The sequence below is a fragment of the Anolis carolinensis genome, chromosome 2 (genome assembly GCF_035594765.1).
Source record: "Anolis carolinensis isolate JA03-04 chromosome 2, rAnoCar3.1.pri, whole genome shotgun sequence".
NCBI lineage: Eukaryota > Metazoa > Chordata > Lepidosauria > Squamata > Dactyloidae > Anolis > Anolis carolinensis.
In genome coordinates, this window is record NC_085842.1 from 83,588,410 (window position 1) to 83,613,455 (window position 25,046).

The 25,046-nt window shown below is 41.4% G+C and overlaps 2 protein-coding genes across 3 annotated transcripts; one reads left to right on the forward strand and one right to left on the reverse strand.

Moving 5' to 3' along the window:
• The first annotated feature begins 100 nt into the window (after positions 1–100).
• On the forward strand, positions 101–8,440 carry tmem115 (transmembrane protein 115). The gene is made up of 2 exons (XM_003217624.4): positions 101–1,303; positions 6,803–8,440. Exons 1-2 carry the CDS (start codon positions 450–452, stop codon positions 7,011–7,013), a joined length of 1,065 nt encoding a protein of 354 aa, XP_003217672.1. The 5' UTR covers positions 101–449; the 3' UTR covers positions 7,014–8,440.
• LOC100551921 (transmembrane reductase CYB561D2) lies at positions 5,561–25,025 on the reverse strand. Of its 2 annotated transcripts, XM_008105050.3 has the most exons (5): positions 24,810–25,025; positions 20,141–20,168; positions 19,610–19,904; positions 16,696–16,733; positions 5,561–15,904 (listed from the first exon to the last, which is right to left on the reverse strand). In XM_008105050.3, exons 3-5 carry the CDS (start codon positions 19,734–19,736, stop codon positions 15,401–15,403), a joined length of 669 nt encoding a protein of 222 aa, XP_008103257.1. In that variant the 5' UTR covers positions 19,737–19,904; positions 20,141–20,168; positions 24,810–25,025; the 3' UTR covers positions 5,561–15,400. The 2 variants fall into 2 exon arrangements, with proteins under 2 accessions (XP_008103257.1, XP_003217609.1); XM_003217561.4 differs by lacking the exon at positions 20,141–20,168.
• Between the last annotated feature and the right edge of the window lie 21 nt (positions 25,026–25,046).

The following is a 25,046-nucleotide window of genomic DNA, read 5'->3' on the forward strand; positions in this document are numbered from 1 at the left end:
TCCCGGTGCATGCTGGGATTTCTAGTCCTGACTTCACCGGGGCCTCCAATTCCCATCGAGCAGCGCGCGCACGGGTCGCGCATGCGCGGCTGTGCTGTTTTGTTTGCGCCGGAGAGGAAGCGGCGGCATCAGCGAGCGAGGAGGAAGGGCTGTGGGCGGGGGCAGCTTCAGCTTCCGGCGGAGGAAGGCCGAAGTGGAGGCCTTCCTTGGCAACCTGGATGGGGCTGAGGCAAAGAAGGCGCTCCCTGGGCCTCCCGGCGCGGTGAAGGCGGAAGAGCGGCCTGCCTCTCTGGGCGGAGGGAGAGGGGCGCGGGTGGTCTCCTCCGGGGCCTGGACGGGCTGAGGAGGCCTGCGGCTGGGGGCTTAGCGGCCCGTCGAGAGAGCAGGCGGCGGCAGAGGCGGCCATGGGGCCGAGGCTTCGCTGAGGAGAGGCGAGGCGAGGCCTCAGCATGAAGCGGTACCTGCCTGTGGCCCGGCAGCACTTCCTGGCCGCCCTGGCCAGCACCAGCGTGGTGGTGAAGTCCATCTGCGCCGTGGTGCTCCTGCTCTACCTGCTCTCCTTCGCCGTGGACACCGTCTTCGCCCTGGGGGTCACGCCGGGCTTCCTCTTCCCGCCCAACTTCTGGGTCTGGACGCTGGCCACCCACTGCGTGGCGGAGACCCACCTCTGGGACGTGGGCCTGAGCCTGGCCACAGTGGTGGCGGCCGGGCGGTTGCTGGAGCCCCTCTGGGGAGCCCTGGAGCTGCTCATCTTCTTTGCCGTGGTCAACATCTCCGTGGGGCTCCTGGGCGCCCTGGCCTACCTGCTGTCCTACGTGGCGCTCTTTGACCTCTCCTACCTGTTCACAGTCCGCATCCACGGCATGTTGGGCTTCCTGGGCGGCGTCTTGGTGGCCCTCAAGCAAACCATGGGGGACCGGACAGTCTTGAAGATCCCGCAGGTGCGCATGAAGGTGGTGCCCATGCTCTTGCTCTTGCTCCTGGCCGTTTTGAGGCTGACCACCCTCATCGCGAGCAACGTCTTGGCCTCCTATGGCTTTGGGGTTCTTTCCAGTTGGATCTATCTGCGCTTCTACCAGAGGCACAGTAGAGGACGCGGCGACATGTCAGATCACTTTGCGTTCGCCACGTTCTTCCCTGAGATCCTGCAGCCTGTGGTCGGCCTGTTGGCCAATCTAGTGCACAGTCTCTTGGTCAAAGTGAAAGTCTGTCGGAAAACAGTAAAACGGTATGACGTTGGAGCCCCTTCCTCTATTACTATCAGCTTGCCTGGAACAGACCCTCAGGATGCTGAACGAAGGAGGTAAGGGTTTTGGGGGGGGATTACTTGAAAATTATGCGTGGTCATATTGGAAGATTGCGAGAAGGAAATGGAAGGAGGCCCTCATTTGGCTGCAGGCTCTCATCCAAGATTTTATTTTCAGAATACTGCTAGTTTCTATCTATGTGTACAGATTTTCAATTTGTTGTTGAAGGCTTTCATAGCCAGAATCACTAGGTTGCTGTGAGTTTTCCGGGCCATATAACCATATTCCAGAAGCACTTTCTCCTGACATCTCTCCCACATCTATGGCAGGCATCCGCAGAGGTTGTGAGGTCTGTTGGAAACTAGGCAGGTGGGGTTTATATATCCGTGGAAAGTCCAGGTTGGGAGAAAGGGCAGTGTAGGTCCAGCTTTAGATGTGTGATTGGAAACAGCAACCTTGGAGCTGTAAGTTCTGCCTCTCCTTCATAGTTTGTCTTTCATTTATTGCAAAGCTATAAAAAGCAGCAACTACCCAAGACATTAGCTCTGAAAATACTCTGTCTTGTTGCGAAGAATTTTTTTTCATGTCAGGAGCAACTTGAGAAACTGCAAGTCATTTCTGGTATGAGAGAATTGGCCGTCTGCAAGGACGTTGCCCAGGGGATGCCCGGATGTTTTTTGATGTTTTTACCATCCTTGTGGGAGGCTTCTCTTATGTCCCCGCATGGAGCTGGAGCTCATAGAGGGAGCTCTCCCCGGGTTGAATCAGGATAATCGTGCAGTCTGTAGTAGACTCCACTTTTGCTGAGGTTAGCAGCAAAATTCGAAACAATACACATTTAAAAAAACTGGTTTTTTTACCTGAGAGAATACCTCTTTGGGAATTTAGATCCTTTTGCATGACTCTGTGATTAGCTTCCACTGGAAATTGATCATAGAGTCACACTAGTGGATTCAGAGGTTCCTAAAGGTAACAATCAAATCCACAAATAATCATGTCAACAAAAGTTAAACCCTCAAATGGAGGGACAACTGCAGAAGTTTGTTGACCCAGCAAAATTATGAACAATCCAACCTGTAGAGAGCACTGTTGGATTTAATAAAATAAGACAATTATATTTTTGATACTTGGTCAGAGTGGAGATCTTTACTGCTCAATATAGCACATATCTACTTAGAAATAAAAATCTCATTTTGTTCACTGAGTCTTACTCCATGCTGTCTTGATTCTACAGCTTTGAGTTTGAAAATGACAACTTTTTATTGTAATTAGCTTTCTAGTAATAGGTAATACGTTCAGACGTTTTCATTATCTTGAGTGAAACTGGGTAAAGTGCAGCTGTCCAGATGTTGGACTGCAAACCTCAGCACCCCTGACTGGCATAGCTAATGCTAAGGAATTCTTGGGAGTTCCAGTCAAACAACATCTTCTAATGCAACAGTATCTACAAGGCCACATAATTCATACTCTAAGATACGGCAGGGCAATGATCTGACTAACGGGCCCACTTAAATTTCCTTAGGTATGTCATCAGCCTAAATATTGTAGAGCCAAGTTTCTTAAACTGTGCTCCCCAGGTGTTTTGGGCTTCAACAATTTCAAACAGCTGGTAAGCTGGCTGGCATTTCTGGGAGATGAAGCCCTATGCTCCTTCGGGTGTTTTACCTGGCAGAGCACAGTTTGAGAAACATTGTTCTAAAGGCACTAGATCCCATCTGATCTTGGAAGCTAAGCGAATCAGCCCTGATTAGTACTTGGATGCAAGATTATTGAATGCCAGATGATGTAGGCTTTATTTCAGAGGAGTGAACTGGAAAAACCACATCTTGAGTTTTCCTTGCCTAAGAAAATACTATGAAAATCATGGGGTCGCCATAGGTTAACAGGCAACTCAAAGACACACATACAAAATAGCTTCAATTTTAGTGTATTTGGGTTTGCTGTAAATGAGCTTCATATCTAATGGATTCAGGATAAAAGAGAGTTATCTCCTTGAAATATGTAATAACATATCTTTTTGAAAACATTAGCACCTTATGGCAACAGTACAGCAAGTCCTTGATAACCACTGGGGTTTGGTTCCATGGATGCCCAGGTCCTGTTGTAAAATGAGACTTAAACATATGCAATATTTAATAGCAAGATCATGGTTTGCTTTTAAGATTTTTTGATTGAATATTTTTAGACATAGATGATTGGATCTATGGCTACAGAATCCATGGATACAAAAAACCAGCTGTGCACCAGCATGGAGCAAGTCAAAATATTGAGATTAATTGCTGGGTTTCATCAACATTATGAATAAGCATAATGTGTCTTGACTGTGTAAAGTTATAAAACAAATTCAGTTCTACTATATTTTTCACAAGATTGGGATGAAATGTGTGATTTTGATAGTATCCCTTAAAGTATTTGTATTGAAATTCTCCCTTGATCATCTTTTAGCACTTTCTGTAGATAAGCTTTGGACAAACTATTAACCTGAAGATGTTTGTCCCAGTTTTATGTTCAGGAGGGCTAATGTATATGTCCAGTGCTGCTTAAACAGCTAAAGTTTGTTTCAGCTGACAGCCTACATGCCCCATTGCAAGGTGGGTTTTGCAGCCAAAACATGAGAGTCAAATCAGTGTTTACAGGATTTCAGTAGTGGAAACAAGAGATGAAGATGTTCTGTGCAGCACACTAAGAGGACATTTATGGTGCTTTGGCTCCCTCCAGTAGCATAGAGACGTGTCACCACTACTACTGAGTTTTAGCAGAAACAGTGGTGAACCACAGATGCTGTGCAGCTCTTGGCGGATTAGGTGTATCCTGCCCACCAGGGCATTGCCTGTTCTTGCCCTATTATATGCTTGGAAACCTTATTTCTGCTGGTTGTCCATGTTCATACTAGCAGTTTAGCAGATATTTCCCCATATGGTTTAGATTCGATTCAAAATTTTTGGAATGGAAGACTCCACGTATGCCCTTTTTAGAGGGAAGAGGTTGTACAGATAGATAAATTTTCAATATCTATAAACAAATGTCCTCATAAAAAGGAATACTCTTTGGGAGTTCTTTGTGCAAAACATTTAAAAGGGCTAAATGATGATCACTTGATTGTAAAATACTGTTCTGCTTAGAGAAGGGGTTAGAAATTCTTATTGCTTGTTTGAAAGATATAACAAGAAAGAGTCTATTAAAAGTAGCTTTTTATTTGTACTTAGTTAAGGAGATGTTAGCTGATCAGTTTCGGACACAAATCTCAAGCACTGTTTTAATAGTAGAAAGAGAGGCTGTTGTTTCTAAATATTCTTTAAACCATCGTAGAGACATTGGTATTTACTTTAATCCTGTGGACTTCAGTAAGCCAAGTGCATTTCTTTCAAACTCATTTTTCCTATTTTCCTTTTCTTGCATGTAGTGGAAAATCATTCAGCCCTCTAGTTGTTTCTGAACTATAGAATTTAGCATTACTCACCCTTTTTTTCCATGTCAGGAGCGACTTGAGAAACTGCATGTCGCTAGTGGTGTGAGAGAATTGGCTGTCTGCAAGGACGTTGACCTTCAAGTCAGCAACCCAACCTTCAAGTCAGCAGTCCTGCCGACACAAGGGTTTAACCCACTACACCTCCAGGGGCTCCTATTACTATTACTCTTATTGCTCACCAGTAGCTGCAGTAATTGGGCTGCTAGGAGTGGCAGTCCAATGTCTGAAGGTCTATTTGAATCATAGCTCTATGGAACAAATGTTCATATCACCGGTGGGAAAGATTTGAAAAGGATAAATTTTAAAGATGGCAAAGTAGAGATGCAAATAAATGTCTTTATTTCAAGTTGACTGGGTATGGAAATCAAGGGTGGAGTGCTTGGCCCCATGCCTGAATGAGAAAGATTATGACTTTTCCTGAAACAGAGCATGAAATAAAAAGCATGTGTGCACTAACACAGCAGTCTAATATGAACAGTTTTACACTTGCAGGCATTGTTGAAATAACTGCCCATCTAATGTGTAAAATAGGACATGTGGGGTTAATCATATCTTGTTGATAAGTGCCTTCAAGATTTTTCAATTTTATGGCAACCCATCGGTCAAAATATTTCACCGATGGTACATGACCCCCAAAAAACTTGGACAGATGTATAAATCCTACAACAATACCTGCTGGAAATGTAAGACAGAAGAAGGCTCGTTCTACCATACCTGGTGGTCTTGTGAGATGACTAAAAAATATTGGAAGACAATCCACAAAGAGACACAAATTATTTTAAAGAAAAAATTCCCAATCAAACCAGAATACTATCTACTGGGAATAACAGACTCAGACACACAGTTCGATAAAAATGACGACATTTTATTTATGTACAGTTCCACAGCAGCAAGAATAGTCTTTGCCAAATATTGGAAAGTGGCTGAAATTCCATCGAAAGAAGCTTGGCTTCAGAAACTGATAGAAATACAAGAAATGGACAAACTAACATTTTTACTAAAAGAGTCCAGAGGAAAAAGCATTAAACAAACAAACTGGGAAAAGCTTAGAAACTATATTTCACAATAAAGACAGAAAGAAAAACGACAAATAGATGACTTCAACATCCGATATGGAAGACAAAGGAAGACCAACACCCCCCTCCCCCCCTCACCCCATGCCTCCTCTCCTACCCCTCTCTTCACTCCCAACCTCTAGCAGCTCCCCTTCCTCTTTTTACCCCCTAACCCTAATTATACCCCTGCCCCTACCTCCCCCTGATACCCAATACAGTAGTTTTAATTTATGTATACGCAAAACTTCAATAAAGATTATTTAAAACACAATTTTATGGCAACCCTGTCACAGATTTTTCTGGTTACTCACTCATGGTCATCCAGTGGATTTCCATGGTCACGCAGGGAATTGAAATCCTGGTCTCCACAGTCCAACACTCAAGCCACTATATCATGGTGGCTCTCAATAACACATATTTTTTAATTTGCATGTTTGTCATGTAATTTCTCCATTTTGAGATCTTCAGATTATAGCCATTCTCAGTAAGCCACATCACTAAATTCTTCCCAGTACTGTTACCCAACTTCTTCAGTAACTTACTTTCATGAATTTCTTCTCTCTTTTACCTTCATCCATCCATCTCTGTTTACTCATCTATTCCCTTCTTTTCTATGTATGTTTATGTGAGATATCTATCACATAAATACTGTACAACTACTCTTGTACAGGAAAGTAGAGTTTATTATCTACACATTGCTTTGAATGTTATGAAGTTTAATCTCTAATGGTAGATGCATTTCAGACAGTATTGGACATAAAATAAAATGAGAGCATTTAATTTTGATATGGTGTAGGCAACTGTACAGTGTAATAAAATGAATTGACCAGAGTTTGTTTTCTACATAAGGTGAATGAAATGGGGTGGATAGGTAAAAAATGAATCTTTGATGTTTAGGTGTTGCTTTGTACCTCTCATCCATAGATAGATATGGATGCTTTTGATGGCTAGTACTAGAAGACTCCTCTTCCTTGAAATATAGCACATCAAACTAACCTGTGTTGACCTTGAATCCTTTTCTCATTCCACAGACAATTGGCCCTGAAGGCTCTGAATGAACGTTTGAAGCGTGTGGAAGATCAGTCAGCATGGCCTAGCATGGAAGAGGATGAAGAAGAAGACAGCATGAAGGCCGATGATCCATTGCTACCAGAAAAGAGCCGGGACACTCTTACAGCAGGAAAAGCAGCCAACCAGGAATCCAGCCTCATAACTTTTGAGGATGCCCCCTCACAATTGTGACCATGAAACACCTGCTCTCTTTTCTCTGCCTGCCCCTGTATGTCAGAGCTGCTAACGACCCCTCATGTGCTCTCCTTCACAGCACTGCCTGCTCTGCAGGGAACAAAACACTATGCCTACTGACCCAGAGAGGCAACCTCCTCCCTTCCAGCATTTATTAGCCACATGTGGCCAAGCCCAGGTCTCAGGACTCTTGGGATGGAAACTGTTAATTGTCACACAGACCTGGAATTATGTTTCTTCTCTTCAGAGGGGTGCTTGAAACTGATAATTTGTTTTAGAACTGGAAGGCAGAAGGGAGATCCACATCTCCTTAACTCAGTAAAGAGCATCAAGCTGAATAAAAAAACTGCAAAACCAGGCCTGATCGGTAGTTGCCATTGTGGCTATTAAGACGTGTGCTTGTGTCTGGCTCCTTTTGGCGACATTTCTGGTTAATCTGTTTAAGGTTCTGTGCTGCCCTGCCTGGTGAGTTCCCTCTCTCTTGTGAAGTTTAAATGCCAAACTATTATTGAACCTCACCAGATTATGGCAGAGCAACCTCAGCAAGTGATCTGTGGCACTTTCCCTCTTGATTAACTTTTGATTTAGCGACATTGTTTGTCAAATCACAGCTTCCCTTATTTCCTTCTAGAGTTGGTTTTGTTATTGATTAAATGAGCAAGCACTTTCCTACAAAAATCCTTTGTGGTATTAACCTTCCTTCCTCTACATAGATATGGTAACTCTGGTGAGCCTTGCCACAACAAGCTGCTGCATTAGACTCTGGAAGGACCCACAGTTAAAAGCCTTTTAATAACAATATGACCACTTAGGTCCACCTCTTTTTTGATGTTAAAAGAAGGGGTTTAGGGATTCTGAGCAGCTTGCTTCTAGTATAGCAACAACTATGTGAAGAAGCATCTTCTGATACTTTCCATAGGATCTCCTATAGGAAATTAATTTTATTTGTGCTTTAGCCTTTGGTTTTTCTTCATTTCCCTTTGCAGTGATTAAAATGGCAAAGCAGCCTCTGTCTTCGGTGGAGTACCATTGTATTCAGGGGCTATTGGGATTAATTTTTTGCTAAGTAAAATATACATTGCTGTTTCTGTTCTGTTTTTCAAGGTGCTTTTTTGGTGGGACTCTTTGACAATTCCTCTGTTGCCTCATTTTTCTTTTTGTTTAGACCATTAGCTTCTTTCTCTTCTTTGGACTGAGATAGCCCTTTTTTTGGTAGGGCAGCAAGCCCTAAATATGTACTACCCTGATACCAGCCCCAAAGAACATACTTCTCCCACCTAGAGGATGGGGTTAGGGGACACTTAACAGAATTGGAAAAGTGTGAGGCAATGTTGTGATATTTTTTTAAAGGACCACATGAGGAGTTTGTGTCAACCAGGAAATAAACACACAAATTTCAGTATCAATAAACAGTTCTTTCAAAAGGTGCTTCTTCATTGACTTTCTGACCTTCCTTGCTTTGATGGCATAAACTCTTACTTGGAGTTGGTTGTTGTCTCAAACTTTTACTTACAACCAACAATGTGAACAATGTTAGGAGTCAAGATGACTTACAATAGCTTTTTTTAATTGTTAAAAATTTACATAATACAAAAGGTAAAAAGTGATAAAGCATTTAAAAAAGAAATCATTTCCTTCAGTCTAGGTTCATGCTGAAAAGCATACAGAAGAGCAAAACAAGGAACACATAGCAGGGCAGTAATTAGGTCTGCTGACACACACTGGTGAAATTTTGTTTGATTTCTGAAGATTAAACAACTTTTTCAGGCACGTAGGCCATGCTTATGACATTTTAACAGGGTTGAATCTAAATTGTGTTTTCTTCACCTCATTTCATCTTGATAGAAGCCCTAAAGGCAGAATAGGATGACATATACTGACTTCCCCAGGTTCATCCAGGGAACTTTGAGGCTGAGTGGGGGTTTTCCTGAGGTCTCCTCTAGCCAAGTCCCGGGGTGAATGATCTGACACTAAGTTGCAGAACAAAGTAGGTTTTTGCTTAATGGGTACATCTGTTGAGAACTGCTTCAGTCAGCATCCAATTTCTATCAATCCTAAATTGATTACTATGGTGAAAACTGATTGTGTAATTGCTGAATATGATGTGTTCATAAAATGCTCTAGTAAGTTAATGGTTAAAAAAAGAGAGGAAAGAATGATGCTACAGTTTTGCAATGGAATACTCCTACATCATACTCCCCATTACTCTTTAATGCTAAGTTTACTTTGTGGGATTTCTGTATCAAAATGTCATCTTGGATGAGGTATCTGTTTATCTTAACTGCCTGTCTGCTAATTATGCGCATTAGAAGGACTGATTGCTGAAGTGCCAGATGAGCTTGAGGATGCCTTGTATGGGGGTAATTTCCGCTTCAGTTTTTAAAAGAGGTTTGTGATCATTGTCCTTTAATAGACACTTCTTCGAAATGTAATAGGTTTGTGCAGCTGTCAGAGTTCAGCCATTCCAGTCTCTTTCTGAATGGCAGGTGGTTTGATTTTGGAGAATAAGCAGAAAAGATAAATGCAATGTGACAGTAACAGTTTAGGCCGGATTCCAATTATGCTGAACAGGAGGATGCCTGTAGCTGATCCCAATGTACTGAGTGTAAGCTGTTGAATTTATTACTGATTTAACTGCAAAACATTTAAGTGCAAGTTACCACACTGAAAAATATCTAAATTGAAGCATGTGGACTTTGGCTGTTTACATTGCAAAAAGTCCAGATTTATCATTAATTTTGCAAGATTCATAGAAGCTAGAGATGGGAGTTGAAAAAAAATGGGTTCTTATTGTGTCTCAGAGGGTAGAATAGAGACTGAATAAACTTGTGGTCTATTTCCTTCCAGTTCTTAATCTCTACAGCTCTTTTTTTGAGAAGCTGAGAAATACAGGGCTAATAAATAAAACCTAGCAGACAAAGGAACACCATGGTTGATGAGCAATGGCTATTATATATGTTACAGAGAATTCAGAAGACAAAAGGTTAAATAAACGCTATCAGACAGTAGTGGCTGCACAATAGTAAAGAAAACCAAGAATAAGTCAATGGTGGGAAACTGCCAACATGGTATAATTGTAGCAGGTATTACATTGCTACAAAGCTGCAGTACCTTTTGGTTGTGTCCTTGTTCATGACCTTATATTGAATGGGGTAGGCTTTGCAAGCAGGGAAGTGCTTTCCCTCTTTGATGGTTTCCAGATGCTTCATGAGGCGCCTTGTTAAACAAATGACATTTTGAGAGGCCAATTTTCAAGTCTTCTGTAGCCATGCTTGCAGGTTCTTAGGCAGAATGCTATGTAGATGAAAAGAGAATCTTGTAAAGAGTCCTCATGCATACAATTTTATAATTCTGCTTCTGGGTGAAATTTAATCTATCAACTAGGGAGAGTGAATCATGTAGAAATTTCTTTTCTAAAGGTCTTTTCAGCTGCAGGTATTGTGTCTGGATTCTGCTATGGATCAGCAGTACTCATTTTGTTTAGTGTTTTGTTAGTGGCAGTTATGTTGGTAAATCCATGGCAAAACATCAGATAGGGTACGTATGTCTTGAGGGAAGAGGTTTGAATGCCAGCTTCAAAACCTCTTTACTTTTACTTTTGTCACAAACCTTTCAAGCCCAAAACGTCGGTTGAAATATGGGGTGCTTTGCTATTTGTGTGACATAAACAACAGTTACATAATCCCCTCCCATTGTGAATAGTAAAATAGCAAGTAGAGACAGTTACTTATAATCTGAGTCCCCTGGAAGAAGGCAGACATGTAGAGAATCTTGTCTGCACCAAAGGCTTCCCTGTATAGTTGTCCTGATTAGTTGCCCTAACTGTTCTTGTGCCATCTTAGTTATACAGAACAAAACATACATTTTCTTGTAAACTGCTATTACAACAGTTTCAATCTATGGCAATTTTATGAATGAGATATATTTGTAAATTTATAAGACTTGAGCAGAGCTGTTGATGACAAAGTGACTTGGTCATCAACAGCCCTGCTTAGGTCTTACAAACTCAGGGCAATGGCTTCCCCGAGTCTATTCATCTGGAATTTAGGGCCTTTCCACAAAGTCAGAGAATCCAGAATATCAAGGCAGAAAATCCCACAATATCTGCTTTGAAGTGGGTTATCTGAGTCCACATTGCCATATATTGCCACATTGTTCAAAGCAGATAATGTGGGATTTTATTCAGCTATGTGGAAGGGGCCCGTTTTTTTATTTCTGTTTATTTCTACCTTGCCAAGCATTAATTGTGTTTTCTAATTAGTCACATCTTATAATATAGCCAAAGTACAACAGTCTCTAGTCTAGAATCTGAACTGGAGAGAACTTTTCAGATCTTTTATAGTATAAATCTTTCTCACTACAGAAAACCTTGAGTTAGAATATCCCCAGTAGAGAGTTGTCCAGATTCTGTCTGAAGACCTCATAAAGACATCAGTTCCCTCCTGGAGTAGACCAAGGAGTTATCTTAGTATTCTGTTTTCCATGGTTCCTACAAACAGAACAAGAGGACAGTAACCCTGTCCTATTTTTGATCTCCAGCAAAGGGTCTTCGAACCTGCTGCATTTACTCCTGGAGTTAGTGTGCAGTCACTATGAATAGTAGTCATTGATAGGATTATCCGTTAAAAATGGTCTTGATTTTTTTAAAATCCCTCTTGGTAGTTGATTCTGATCACACATAATGCAACTATTTCTATGATGTGAAGTGTTTTAAGTAATATTATTGTTAATTTGCTCTTGCCACTACATTTCTCCTAATCTCCAAACAATTATATCACTGCCTTCTACCAATTATTGAGAATTCTCTTTTCTAGATAATATTTACTCAGTTTCTTCAACTTTTCCTCAAGTGACTTGCTTTCTGCATTGCTTTTCTGTTGCCTTCCTCTCCCATTTGTGTTCACAATCAAGGAACCAGCACCCAGGACACCAGATGAAGTCTAATTTTTGCAAAGTAAAGTAGAACTATTACTAATGCTGGCTTAAATTGCATATGTATTTTCAATTACATCAAACAGCTGATCAGTGTTTAGCTTGCACTACAAACCAGAATACCTTTTCACATGTGTTGTTGCCAGACATTATACCTGAGCATTGTCACCCTTAGAATCGGAAAATGGTTTCCTCCACCCCTTCATCCTAATCACTGATATAACAAAGTTAAAAGTATAAAACCCATGACAAAAACCCTGCATCACTTCACTTAAAAGCATTAATCAGTTTAATGATGAGCGAATGATGACTATGGTTTTTGAACCAGCTATGAATCCTCCCGATATTTTACCATCTCAATCAAATTTAGCCAGTCTGCTTACCTGCAGAAAGGTTTCAGCAGATGAAACAGGCACATTCATTTACTGTCAAATGAGCAGGCACTATTCCCATAGCCAATATGAATTCAATTATTACTTGATAGCTTCCAAGTATCCAATAGGTTTTCCGAAATGCTGTTCACAGTTGCCCTAATGAGTAGAGTATGAGATGCATGGAGGACAGGATTCTTGCATAATTTAAAGGGAATGTGTTGAACAAAACTTTCCAGCTCGGGCTAAGACAACTCCCTCCTCATCTAACAATGATGCCAAGTGGATCAAAAGAGAATGTACAAGTAGCAACACAACAGAACTTCTGCAGCTGTTTAAAAGCTCCCTTTCAGTCTGTGCTCCTGAAGTTAGTTTTTTTTTTCTTGCCCAGTTTCAGTGATTGGTTCATTTGCCATGCAGAGAGACCCTTCATGCTCAGTGAAAACTGCAAGTGAGCTTATCAATTGTTTTATCCAAGGCAGCTTCAGACATGGATAAATGCAGGAAGTGTCTGTAAAGACAATATTTGTGTGAAATGCCATGTCAGCTCTAACTGAAGCCACAATTATTTCAACCAGGTTAATGCAGGTAAGCAGGGAGAAGGAGAAGATGGCAAGTTAAAACACACATTGTTGATGCCCAAGAGAAGGCTGCTCTCAAGCTAACAAAGAAATGATGAGAACAACTTAGCACCATTTAAAATGGCAAAGGACCCTTCTTTTAAAGCCTGGAAAGCTTGGAATATTGCATTACATGGTAAAATTTATGATGAAGCAAATAATGTTGCATAGCTATACACCATTAAAAATTAGACATTTTAATGCTAAGTAATTCTTTTTTTAAAAAAAAACTCACTCCATGCCTACTACACTTCTGGAAAAGATCCAAAATATCTTGCTATAGGCAATAGTCTTCCACCCTGTGTCTTTAATATTCTGTGGGCAGGATTTCATTCTAAGGGTTGCAGTCAAAGGCCCTAATCCAACCAAAGCTGATTTTAAATTAAGTACATTTGAAAGCAAGATTTAACTGTGTCACCTGGATTCAACGGGGTAGTAACGACCAGCTTGATGAAGGTAAATAATTCTTCCATGCAGCCACATTCTTTTCTCCACTATTAAAAAAGGGCCTTAGCTTTACTCATTTTGGTCCTGCACAAAAAAGCTTATTTCCTTTATTTCTCAAGACAGAATGATTATGAGTGGAAAACAGACAGCTTGCTTTGACCAACTACCCAAAAACATAGCTTTCACACACCTGCATCAACATGCTGCAAAGAAAAATAAAGAGAGTGGAGAAAACAGTTTCGAAGCAGTTACCAAAAGAAGCACCAGAGGCTGGCCCTTGCTCTGGAAAACTTTGGGAGACAGTACCATTAAACAAGAATATTCATAGCCCAGAAATAACTTGTCTGAAATCACATTTCCTCAGCCTCAGAGGAAAGTAAAGACTAACCCGGGCCTGGGCTAACCCCTTCACAGCAAATTTTTTAAAGAAAATTCAATGAGAAGATTGCCATAAATTAGCAATGACTTGAAGATACACATCAACAGAACTACAAATGCATGACTTTCCTGGAAAATGTTATGAAATTCACTTTTCTTTTTTTTTAAAAAAAAAGCTCTTCACTGCAAAATTAAGCACCCAGAATAACACATATGCTGACCATACACACGAGAATGGATGGCAAGTTGCACCCAAACGTTCTTGTAGAGCTGTGGTTCTCAGTCTGTGGGTCCCCAGGTGTTTTTGCCTACAACTCCCAGAAACCCCAGCCAGTTTACCAGCTGTTAGAATTTCTGGGAGTTGAAGGCCAAAACATCTGGGGACTCACAGGTTGAGAACCGCTGTTGTAGAGGAATTCTGGAACAGTGTGGGAAAATATTCCTGTTCATACTTGAATACTATGTCACCCTGCTTGGGACTGCAACATATTGCCTATTAAGTAAATATTGCTATTCATGAACAATCAAATGTTGGGAAGGTTTAATCAAAGTATGGCATCAGACAAAAACAGCCTTTCTAACTTTGTGCTTGGTTCACTGAGAAATCTGTGCAATTAAGCCGCTATTCACTTAGTACACAGGAAAAGGGTTATCATAAAATGTAGATGAGAAAGAGCTGAGCCATTTCTTTTTCTCTCCACGCCAAGAGGTCATGAGTACATATGATCACTGGGTCACAATCTCCCTTGATTATGAATAGCAGCTGACTAAACCAGCTCTTGTGCTCTTACCACAGTATGAATGATTACAATTACCAAGCTGCAGGACCTCACAATGGACAGGGTATATGCCAGTCAGCCTGCCTGCAACGAGGGGGACCCTTAGACATGCATGATCGGTTGAAAGTATGGCCCACTGCATTCAGTGAGGCTTATTCTCATGTAGCTGCCCAAAGAAGTCTTGGACAGAAAAACAACAATTCAGGAAAGCACTACCATCAGCCCTTGCTAGCAGGACCACTGGCTCTGCTGGGTGGAGGGTTTTTATGTTGTGGTACAAAAAGCAATATTTCCAAAGCTACATATGTGTCAACTGTAGTGTAGTGTTAGTCTACCACACACTACATAATGAGTGTTGATGCAGCTAACAATTTTGTCCACTTGATTCAGTTTGTCCAAAGAAATGTAAAAATAAAAACTGGGGAGACGTCTAGCCTCTACACAGGTAGATACTGTACTGAAGGGAACACAGAAAGGAAGTTACACAATTCCACCTATTCCTCAGACCACCACCTCCGAGGGCCAACCACTTTACTAATGGGGAGTAATCTAGGGCAAGTGAAGTATGTCTTTATGCAAGTTAGCTGAACTGAGAGATGTCTATGTAATTTGTTTCCTTTCATGGGGAGGCAGTAGCACACTGCTTCTGGGTTACTACTCAATACCACAATTTCAGGGAGATGCACACAGAACACTGTATGGACCCTTACACCGTTGCTGCAGGATTTCAACAGTGGGAGGAAGTCAGAAGTATTTTTTTAAATGCCAAAGTTATCGTCAGATAAAGCTGAACTCCTTAAAAGAAGATGTGGGATGCTTTCAAGGATCTCAGAAAGTATCTCTTGGGAGTGTTTTTTTCAAGGCTGAATTCTCTTGCGGTAGAGGTAGGCGTTGCTCACTTGGTTCATCACAACCAAACTGGTGAGGATAGGACACAGGATGGAGAGATACCAGGAGACTCCAGTCACCGCTGCAGTAAACCACAAGGAAGACATGCCTAGCATCAAACTGGCACAACCAAGCAGGTACCCAATCAGCCCTGACGTGGCATGGTAAAGCTTCAGTTTGCCTAATGTCCAGTTCTTCATCAGCTTGGGGTAGAGTAGAGCAACTCCGCCCATGCACTGCATGCTAGCATAAAACACCGTCAGCAAGCCTGTCTGGCCATGCCACGTGACAAAGTGGTCCTTCCCATTGAGGTATTTGTTATAGGAGATGATAGCCAAGCCCAGTATTGCACAGGTCAGAGAAAGCAGCTGCAAAGCCCAGTGGAAGCGGGCCCTGGCCTTGCGCGAGAAGGACCGAAGCAGGGAGCTCTCTGGAGAGAAAACCAACAGCGCTTCTGTCATCAAGAAGGAAAACTAAAGGGGAGGCAAAAGAAAACTCATCATTACCTGAAAGTGTTCTTAGAAGATCAAGAGAAATTGAAAAGTTCATCCATACAAAATGAATTTCTCCTGAACATTTAGAGTAGAGACCGTTTTTGACAGATACATTACCAGATAGTGGTTTATCACTGACAAACCCTAGCCAACTCAGAAAGGCATTTTATAGTAAACCCCATCAGCCAAAAGCTTAGAGCAGATCTTTCCAAACTGTGTGTTGCAACACATTACTGTGTTGGCTGCAGTGTGTAGGTGTGTCACACAAACGTAATGAGAAACCTCTGAATCTACATATGTGAAATAAGTAATAGAACATAGATATTTAAAAAATATAAATGAAAGATTTTCATGAAATATGTTGTGCCCCCATAAATTTGCTTTGCAATTTAGGTATGTACCCGTATTTCTTATAAGTGGTTGGTTTAACCTCCTGTTTGCTAGTAACACTGAATTATTGTGTTATAAAATGATGCATGTTTTAAAAGTGCATCACCAACATGAAATGTTGGAAAACTCTGGCTTAAGAGAGTTACAGAGATGTGATCTGGGTAATTATATTTCTGGAGCTAATCGTAACTTAGAACAAGGGACTAGCAAGAATTCTTGATTCAAGGCCCACAGAATGCAGGAACAGGTGCATATTCCCTTCCAGCCCCACAATTTATCAGACTATTTTAGTGAACAGAACTCATTCACAAAACAGACAGACAAGATTATACTTTGTTATTTGGGAAGAAAGTGGCAAAATACGTTTTTGGCTGGCTTACCGCAAGAGACATCAAGAGGGGATGCCAGGAAAATAAACCTGTAAAGAAAATGAGAGAAAAAAAATAAATTTTACAGTCAAATCAACGAACACACATCTGGAAATATACTGCCAGCTCTTCAGATGAGACACAGTCATAATCAATTCAACTTGCATGAGAACCCTGCTGGATCAGACTAAAGATTATGAAGTCTTGTTCTGAGAGTGGATACAGGGGTGTCAAACTCATTTTCACCAAGGGCATCAACCTTAGGGTTGCCTTTAAAGTGCTGGTTGTAACGGTAAGACGGTACAAATATAATTATGTTTCCCTGGAATTGAAAGCTTTGCGGGCCAGCTCTTCACATAAAATGATGTGGTGAGACTGATTTGGCCCGCTGATCTTGTTTGATACATGTGGGACAACCAGTCTTTTACAGAAAGCTCACAACCACTCCAATTGGGTGACACTGTTTCTACTGGAGTGAAAAACTGGTATAAATTATTTTAAGGGTGCTTCCAGAGAAGTGAGTTTTTGTCACCATTAAAATGCAACACAAACATGAGAGTCCTGCATAGAACCTTAAAACATCTGGGTTCACTGCAAAACAAACAAGCAATGACCTTGTTTGGAAGCAACCTCAATTTACTGGGTGTTTCCATTTGGTATCATGTTTGTGGTTGTATGCCTTCAAATCATTGCCAATTTCTGGCACTCCTAAGGTGACTATATCACAAAATTTTCTTGGCAAGGTTTGTTCAGAAGGGGTTCCTCTGACAATGAAGTGGGTGTGGTTGGCCTAAGGTCATCCAGTGGGTTTCCACGGCCAACAGAAATCTGAACCTTTGTCTTCAGAGTCATAGTTCAATACGCAAACCATTATAGCATACCGGCTCTCTTGGGATCACACTGTTTTTACCTTTTTCCATTGGATGAGATTGAGAGAGAAGTAATATATGACTAATGCATTCTCAAAATTTAAAGGACAGGCATTAAAAGAAATTGTGGAAATGGGAATGCTTCAAACCAAATTTGTACATTCCAAAAGTGTGCTGATATTCATTTGTAGCACCTTAAGGTCTAGTATAAACTTTTCTGGTTCAAGAATATGTGTTACGCAATAAATATTATCCACTTTACAACCAAAGCATAACATGTTGAGTAAACATGGCGTGTCCTGTGAAATGCAACCTCAGACACATTTTCCAGAGCTGAAATTCTTGGAACACTACTGAAAATGGGCCAGGTGATCTCATCTAAAGCCATTGTTTGTATGTGTGACTCTCATTACACTGAGGGACCCATTTATCAGAGAAGCTGAAAACATATTATGTAAAAGCTTCCAGGCTGAAACAGGATAATAGGAGATGTGGCCATCAAAGGATCAGCTTGCTGTGACAAAGCTCAAATGTTGCACTCAGTAATGGAACAAGAGAAATGCTATACTATCTGACACAGATGTGCACTGGACAAACTCTCAAGGCAAATCTGCAATAGCCCATCTAAGAACAGGCAACTGGATGTGGAGGGATAACATCAATTGTACTCAAGGTACAGATGGATAACAGGATGGAGATGAATACTCTTTCTTTTGCTAGACTTTGCACTTTAACTGCCATGGCTCAAGGATATGGAATCCTGAGATTTGTATTTTGGTGAGACACCAACACTCTTTGGCAAAGAAGGCTAAATACATTGTAAAACTGCAACACCCAAGATAAAATCATACTGAGCCATGGCAGTTGAGAGTGGCAAGTTGCATTAATTCTATAGTGCAGATACACCCTGAGACACAAATTACTATGTCTTCTTCTAGGCGGCACCTAGAAAGACTTCTTGCACCCTCTTCTCTCTATTACTATGCCTTTTGCTATATTAATATTAGGTGATGTCTTTCTGTCATCTTTAATATGATTTAAATGTGTTCAAAACTGTGTTAAATTAGTGTCTTCAGTAGAACTGTTTGTTTATTTTTTCATTTATGTGCCATATTTATATCCTGCCTTTCTCGACCCTGGGGGGGACTCAAGGCAGCCTTACAACAGGCAGCAATTTGATGCCATATACACATATATCAAACAACTAAAATTAAAACTAATAGTTAAAACATGAGTTATTAAAGCATCTCTTACAATCATACCATCCAAAACATAATCCAGGGCCATTCCATTTATCAATCACATTGATTCGTAGTTACATATTGCACTGGTCCAATTACTTGTCGAAAGCTTGGTCCTAAAGCCATGTCTTGAGTTTTTTCCTAAAGGTCAGGAGAGAAGAGGCTGTTCTGATCTCACTGGGGAGGGAGTTCCATAGCGGAGAGGCCACCACTGAGAAGGTCCTGTTTCTCGTCCCCACCGATCACGCCTGCGAAAGAGGTGGGACCTAGGGCAGGGCCTTCTCAGACGATCTTTATCTCCGATTTATTTATTTAATTGGTTTATAAAATATATATTATTAGATTTTTAGCAGAACTTTGTTTTAATCTATGTTGTACATAGATCATGTGCTAAGAAAAAGGTGAAACAATAAATAAAGAACTTACTTGGCAATAGCTATTCTTATCCATTTAAGCTTGGGTGGGTAACCTTTGGTTGCACAGATATTTTGGACAACTCATGTAATCTCTCACCATCAGCTATGCTCCTGGGGCCTTTAAAAACTGACATCTAAAACATACAGAGAGAGAAAAGCTCCAGCCCTGGATTAGAGCCTGCATTTTTCTAACAATTAAACTCAGTCAAATTCAGAATTAAACAAACTCACAGAAACCAGCACTGCACAGAACTGTACTGACTTTCAGTTTGTTAATGTTATCTCTGCACCTGCTTGAAAAAAAAGTTGGATGGCTGGACAACTTCAAGGATCCCTGCCAAAGTCTTATTGTCATCAACTTTATGATCCATCCATGAACCTACAACTACTCCTGACTTACTTGATCCAGGTCTTGCAAGCACAGCCACAAAGATGGTAAATCCAAGTGAAACTAGGTGTGCAGTAGCACCAAAGATAGTCCTGAGGGAGCGATAGATCCGCGACTCTGTTTCAAGAGTCAGAGCCATGTCTTCTCCAACACAGTCTTCAAGGTAGTAACCTTCCACGGTCCTCCAGTTACAGGCTTCCTCTGCGCAGCACAAATCAGTTTCCCCAACACATCAAGGCAAGGGGAAAGGGCGACACACTTGTATTTGGGCAAAAACAACAGTCTTCTTGTACTTCTAATAGTTTATCTGGTCAAGGGAAAAGAGAACAATCTTTCAAAAATCAGTAGCCAAAGGAACACTGGCACTGAAAGCACAAAGCCCAAGTAATGTTTCACTGATGAATCTTAAAAGGCAAATAAATGGGGGGGGGGGGGGGGGAACGCCAGGGTACCATAGGAAATTCTCAGAAAAGATCCCAACAGATTGACCATATTAGTATCTGATCAATTTGTCTCAAACGTTATTGAGTATTGGCAGCTCACCTCTATATTCCCATGCTTTCTTCTTTCCCTGTAACAGTTAATGTGATACTGATTAAGCTAAAAAAGCATCAATCCTTAGACATGCAGAATAGAAACAGAACGAATAATGGTTTAGGAAAATGTTTGTCAAGGCAAAATTCTGCCCTGAATATGTATAAATAATTTTAGGGAAACATATGCCATTAACACTTGTGTTGGTGTTCCGATATTTAATTGACATCTTTTATGTCTATAATCTTGCCAGGAAGTGCTAATCACCCAAACACACGCTTTGCTCCTAAACAGGAACAAAACCAGCCAAATGTAACACTGAGGGATGAGATAAATCTTAGGCACAAAAGTGGCACAGAATGATTCCTCAGAGTCAGATAGTTTTAGAAGATCTAGTCCCCCGCAGCTGCCTCAGGCAACAGGTTTCAGGTCTCATGAAAAGGAACCAAATGATTGGTTATTTGAGGTTTTTAATTATGATACTATTAACTTGCAGGGATGGGAAGAGGTTCTTCTAAGACTATCAGCCTGGCATGCCTAAATAATTTGCCTAGATTTTCTATACTCGTGTATACGTCGACCTCATGTATGTTGAGGGCAGGTTTTGGGGGCCACTTGATTTTTATATGACCTGTGGACAAGGTGAAGGTCGTTCTGCAGAGAGAGGTGCCTCAGGGGGTTGACCCCCCCCCCATTTCCTCAGCCAGGTATTGAAAACCCCAAAAATACCAGCACAGCATAAAGGGAAGAGGGGGGCAGATGCTTCTTTTAGGTTCTCCTGAGATGAACTAAGGCCTTGCATTTCACCACTCTATTCTAAAGGAAAGCATGGTTCTTTTTTTGATAAGAGCTAAGGTACAATACTTACGCATGAAAAAGTCAACCCAGTTCTTTTGATTAACATTTTTTTAATTATATGTGAGTTTAATAAGATAGGCACCTTGATTCAGATGGGTAGGAGGCATTTTCTACAGTGTCTTAAGCCAACAAAATGTCTTGGGCTGACCCAAGGTTTCGGGGCTGCAGAAGAAGGAACTGGTGATATTGCTCGCTCCTGAATCATCAACTTTATTGCAAAACAAAAAGCACAGGAAACATCCCCTGTACAAATGGGATTTTTTAAAAAAGCCAGTTATTACTTTAAGTTGTATAACAAGGATAAGGAGTGACTCAACGATACTGAATCTGCAGCATGTGCGGACTGACAAATTGTCTAAGCACATCTTCTCTAGCTATTGCCATCCAGACTAAAATTAGTGGATCATTGGGACACAGCCACTCTGTCCCATACATGGAGCAGCAGAGAGTTCATCCACTGTGTGAAAATGAGGACACATTTACAAACAGCTCAAGAGAATAGGAAAAACTACAGAACAGGAGTAACCTTATTCTAATGGTATCATGGGATTTTATAAATGCATGAGATTGAAACGCAAAAAGCATTCAATTGCATTCGAGATCTGACCCAACTAGGGATTCATATATACCAGAGAATTAATACAGTCTGACACCATTTTAGCTGCTATGGCTCAATGCTATGGATTCCTGGAAGCTGTAGTTTTTTATCTTTAGCCTTCTCTACCAAAGAGTGCTGATACCTCACCAAACTACAGCTTCCTTGATTCCATAGCATAGAGCCTTGGCAATTAAAGTGGTGTCAAACAGCATTAATTCGACAGTAGATGCACCCAGAGTGAAGGGAAGGATTGGGTTCATTTTCTTTTCAAATCCAGAATTACACTGTCAGCCTAAAGCCCCTTCTACACTGCCATATAATCCAGATTATCAAAGCAGATAATCCACATTATCTGATTTGATCTGAATTATATGAGTCTACACTGACATATAATCCAGTTCAAAGCAGATAATCTGGATTTTATACGGCTGTGTAGAAGGGGCCTGATTGAACTCACTCCTTTAAATGAGTTTAAAGTTTGCCATTTCCTCAGCTGCTCGGGTAGGGACTCAAAAGCAGGAAGCTATACATGAGAAAATCACACCCTCTAGGTCTGATCTTGCAATAACCGGATGCCGTTGAGCAGGATTAAGCAGCAATTAGTCTGCCTTTAAAGGCAGAAGGAAACCCGTGTACTCCCACCCGCACAGCCCATCACCAAGCCTCCCTTTAGTGCAAATCTGTGCCATCCCAAACACAGCACCACCAGCAAGAGAGGCAACAAGGCTCTTCTGTCATTGGGGAAAGACACGTTGGAAAGGCACCATTCATACACAGACATATATGCCTTTCCTCCTCATTTCAGTGCCTGATCAACACAATTCTAAGCACAAGGAATGAAAGAGGATGAGCCTGAATGTGCAAAGTCTTCAATCCTTCAAAGCCCCACCCCCAACCCTTCAAGAGAGCTTCCAGGAAGCCTGTTGCCAGCAGAAGGTAGCCAGAGCCACTATCCCCCAATACAGGTTGAGTATCCCTTCTCCAAAACACTCCAAAACTGCCCATATGGGAGACTGAGTTAGTGATGGCTCAGTATACAACCATTTTGCATCGGGATCAACATTAAAGTTGGCAAATGACTATCTGGTCTTGCCTTGATAGCATTAGATGTATCGTTTCTCTTCCCTTCAGAGAAACATCTCTGCACAGTGCACAATAGTGCTGATACTTCACCAAACTACAACTGCCAGGATACCACAACATTGTGCCATGGCAGTTGTCAAACCGCATTAATCTGACAGTGTAGATGCAGTCTAAGAGAAAAGAAAAGAGAGAAAAGATCCAAGAAGATGGAGTAGATTCTCCATTAACCAGAACTCTCAAGCAACTGGCAAAAAAAATCAAAGAAATAATATTTTAAATAAAAAATTTAAATACATGTGTAATGCAGTAAAGTGTGCTACATTAAATTTGTTTTCATTTGACGTGACATTAATGTTGAAACAATGTAATTGCTATACAGTATTTACAACATTAATATGAAATCAATGTCAAGTTTATAGCACAGTATGAATATAGTATTGGTTAGACCTATTTTGAATAGTAACTATCAAGCAACCAGAAAAGTAAATTAATCCAAAATCTATCAATCCCTTTGGGTGCCGGTTAACTGAAAATCTACTTGTATTGTTGAAGGCTTTCATGGGTTGCTGTGAGACTGTATGGTCATGTTCCAAAACCATTCTCTCCAGGCATTTCGCCCACATCTATGGTAGGCATCCTTGGAAACTAGGCAAGGGAGGTCTATATATCTGTGGAATGTCCAGTGTGAGAGAAAGAACTCTTGTCTGTTTGAAGCAGGTGTGAATGTCTCAATTCATCACATTTACTAGCATTGAAAAGCCTTGCAGCTTCAACGCTTGGCTGATTCCTGCCTTAGGGAATCCTTTGTTGGGAAGTGTTAGCTGGCCCTGATTGTTTCATGTCTGGAATTTCCCATATCCGCTGGCCCTGATTGTTTCATGTCTGGAATTCCCCATATTAGCTGGCCCTGATTGTTTCATGTATGAAATTCTGCATAGGGAAGCTGATGAAGAAACACAACCTACAAACTATCTACAGACCCACAAAGAAAAGCCAACAACTGCTGCATTCAGCAAAGGATAAAAGGGATCTTCTCACCTCTGCAGGAATCTACCATACACCATGCAGCTGTGGACAAGTCAACATAGGGACCACTAAATGCAGCATGGCCCAAACACGAATCAAGGAACAAGGAAAGCACTGCAGACTAATCCAACTAGAGAAATCAGCCATAGCAGAGCACTTAATGAACCAACCTGAACACAGCATATTATTTGAGAACACAGAAATGCTGGACCACTCTAACAACCACCATGTCTGACTACACAGAGAAGCCATTGAAATCAATAAGCATGTGGACAATTTCAACAAAAAGGATGAAACCATGAAAATGAAAAAAATCTGGCTACCAGTATTAAAAACTCTAAAATAAGGACAATAAATAAAGAACAACACTTTAAACAGGAAAATTCCAGACATGAAACAATCAGGGCCAGCTAACACCTTCCAACAAAGGATTTCCCCAGGCAGGAATCAGCCAGGCATTGAAGCTGCAAGGCTTTTCAATGCTAATCAAGGTGATTAATTGCAACATTCACGCTTGCGTCAAAACAGACAACTGTTCTTTCTTCCATCCTGAACCTTCTACAGATAAATCAACTTCCCTTGCTTAGTTTCCAATATACCTCACAACCTCTGAGGATGCCTGCCATAGATGTGGGTGAAACGTCAGGAGAGAATGCTTCTGGAACATGACCACACAGCCCAGATGGAGGCAGGATACAAATAAACTTATTATTATTATTATTATTATTATTATATGGGAAATTCAAAGTATTTCTGGTCCCAAGCATTTCAGATAAGGGATGTTCAACCTGTAGAATCTGCAATGCTTATAGTGCAGGCATGGGCAAACCTGGGCCCTCCAGGTGTTTTGGACTTCAACTCCCACAATTCCTAACAGCCGGCTGTTAGGAATTGTGGGAGTTGAAGTCCAAAACACCTGGAGGGCCCAGGTTTGCCCATGCCTGTTATAGTGGGGATTCGCAGGACTGCACAGCCCATCACCCCCAGGCAGAGCAGCCAGGCATGACGGGAAGTGACAATCCCAGCAGCTCAAGGGGGAGAAGGGCTTCCACCCTCCGGACTCCCAGCCGGGCCTCCTTCCCTCCCAAGCGCCCAACGAGAACGCCGACTCACCCGGACTCCGGCAGCATCTCAAGAGAGCAGCGGTTCCTCTCTGAGCAAGGGAAGAACAGCCTGCCTCCTGATTCGACCCTGCCCCACATAGGCCCCGCCCCCTTGCGCCTCCGAAAGGCTGGGCCCTGCTGTCCATTTTTGGAGCGACGCCCTATCAGGTGAAGCTGTCGGCAGGCACGTGATCAGGCTAGACTTCTTATTGGCCCCCTTTTTGTTATTATGCTTCTCTTAGATTGA

What these genes read in the sequence shown, in the direction of transcription:
- tmem115 (XM_003217624.4), top strand. Translation starts at nt 450, where the DNA reads ATGAAGCGGTACCTGCCTGTGGCCCGGCAGCACTTCCTGGCCGCCCTG. An exon ending in CAGGATGCTGAACGAAGGAG is followed by an intron (nt 1,304 to 6,802) that starts GTAAGGGTTTTG and finishes CTCATTCCACAG; the next exon opens with ACAATTGGCCCTGAAGGCTC.
- LOC100551921 (XM_003217561.4), bottom strand. Translation starts at nt 19,736, where the DNA reads ATGGCTCTGACTCTTGAAACAGAGTCGCGGATCTATCGCTCCCTCAGG. An exon ending in GCTTGCAAGACCTGGATCAA is followed by an intron (nt 16,734 to 19,609) that starts GTAAGTCAGGAG and finishes TTTTCTTTACAG; the next exon opens with GTTTATTTTCCTGGCATCCC. An exon ending in CCCTCTTGATGTCTCTTGCG is followed by an intron (nt 15,905 to 16,695) that starts GTAAGCCAGCCA and finishes CCTCCCCTTTAG; the next exon opens with TTTTCCTTCTTGATGACAGA.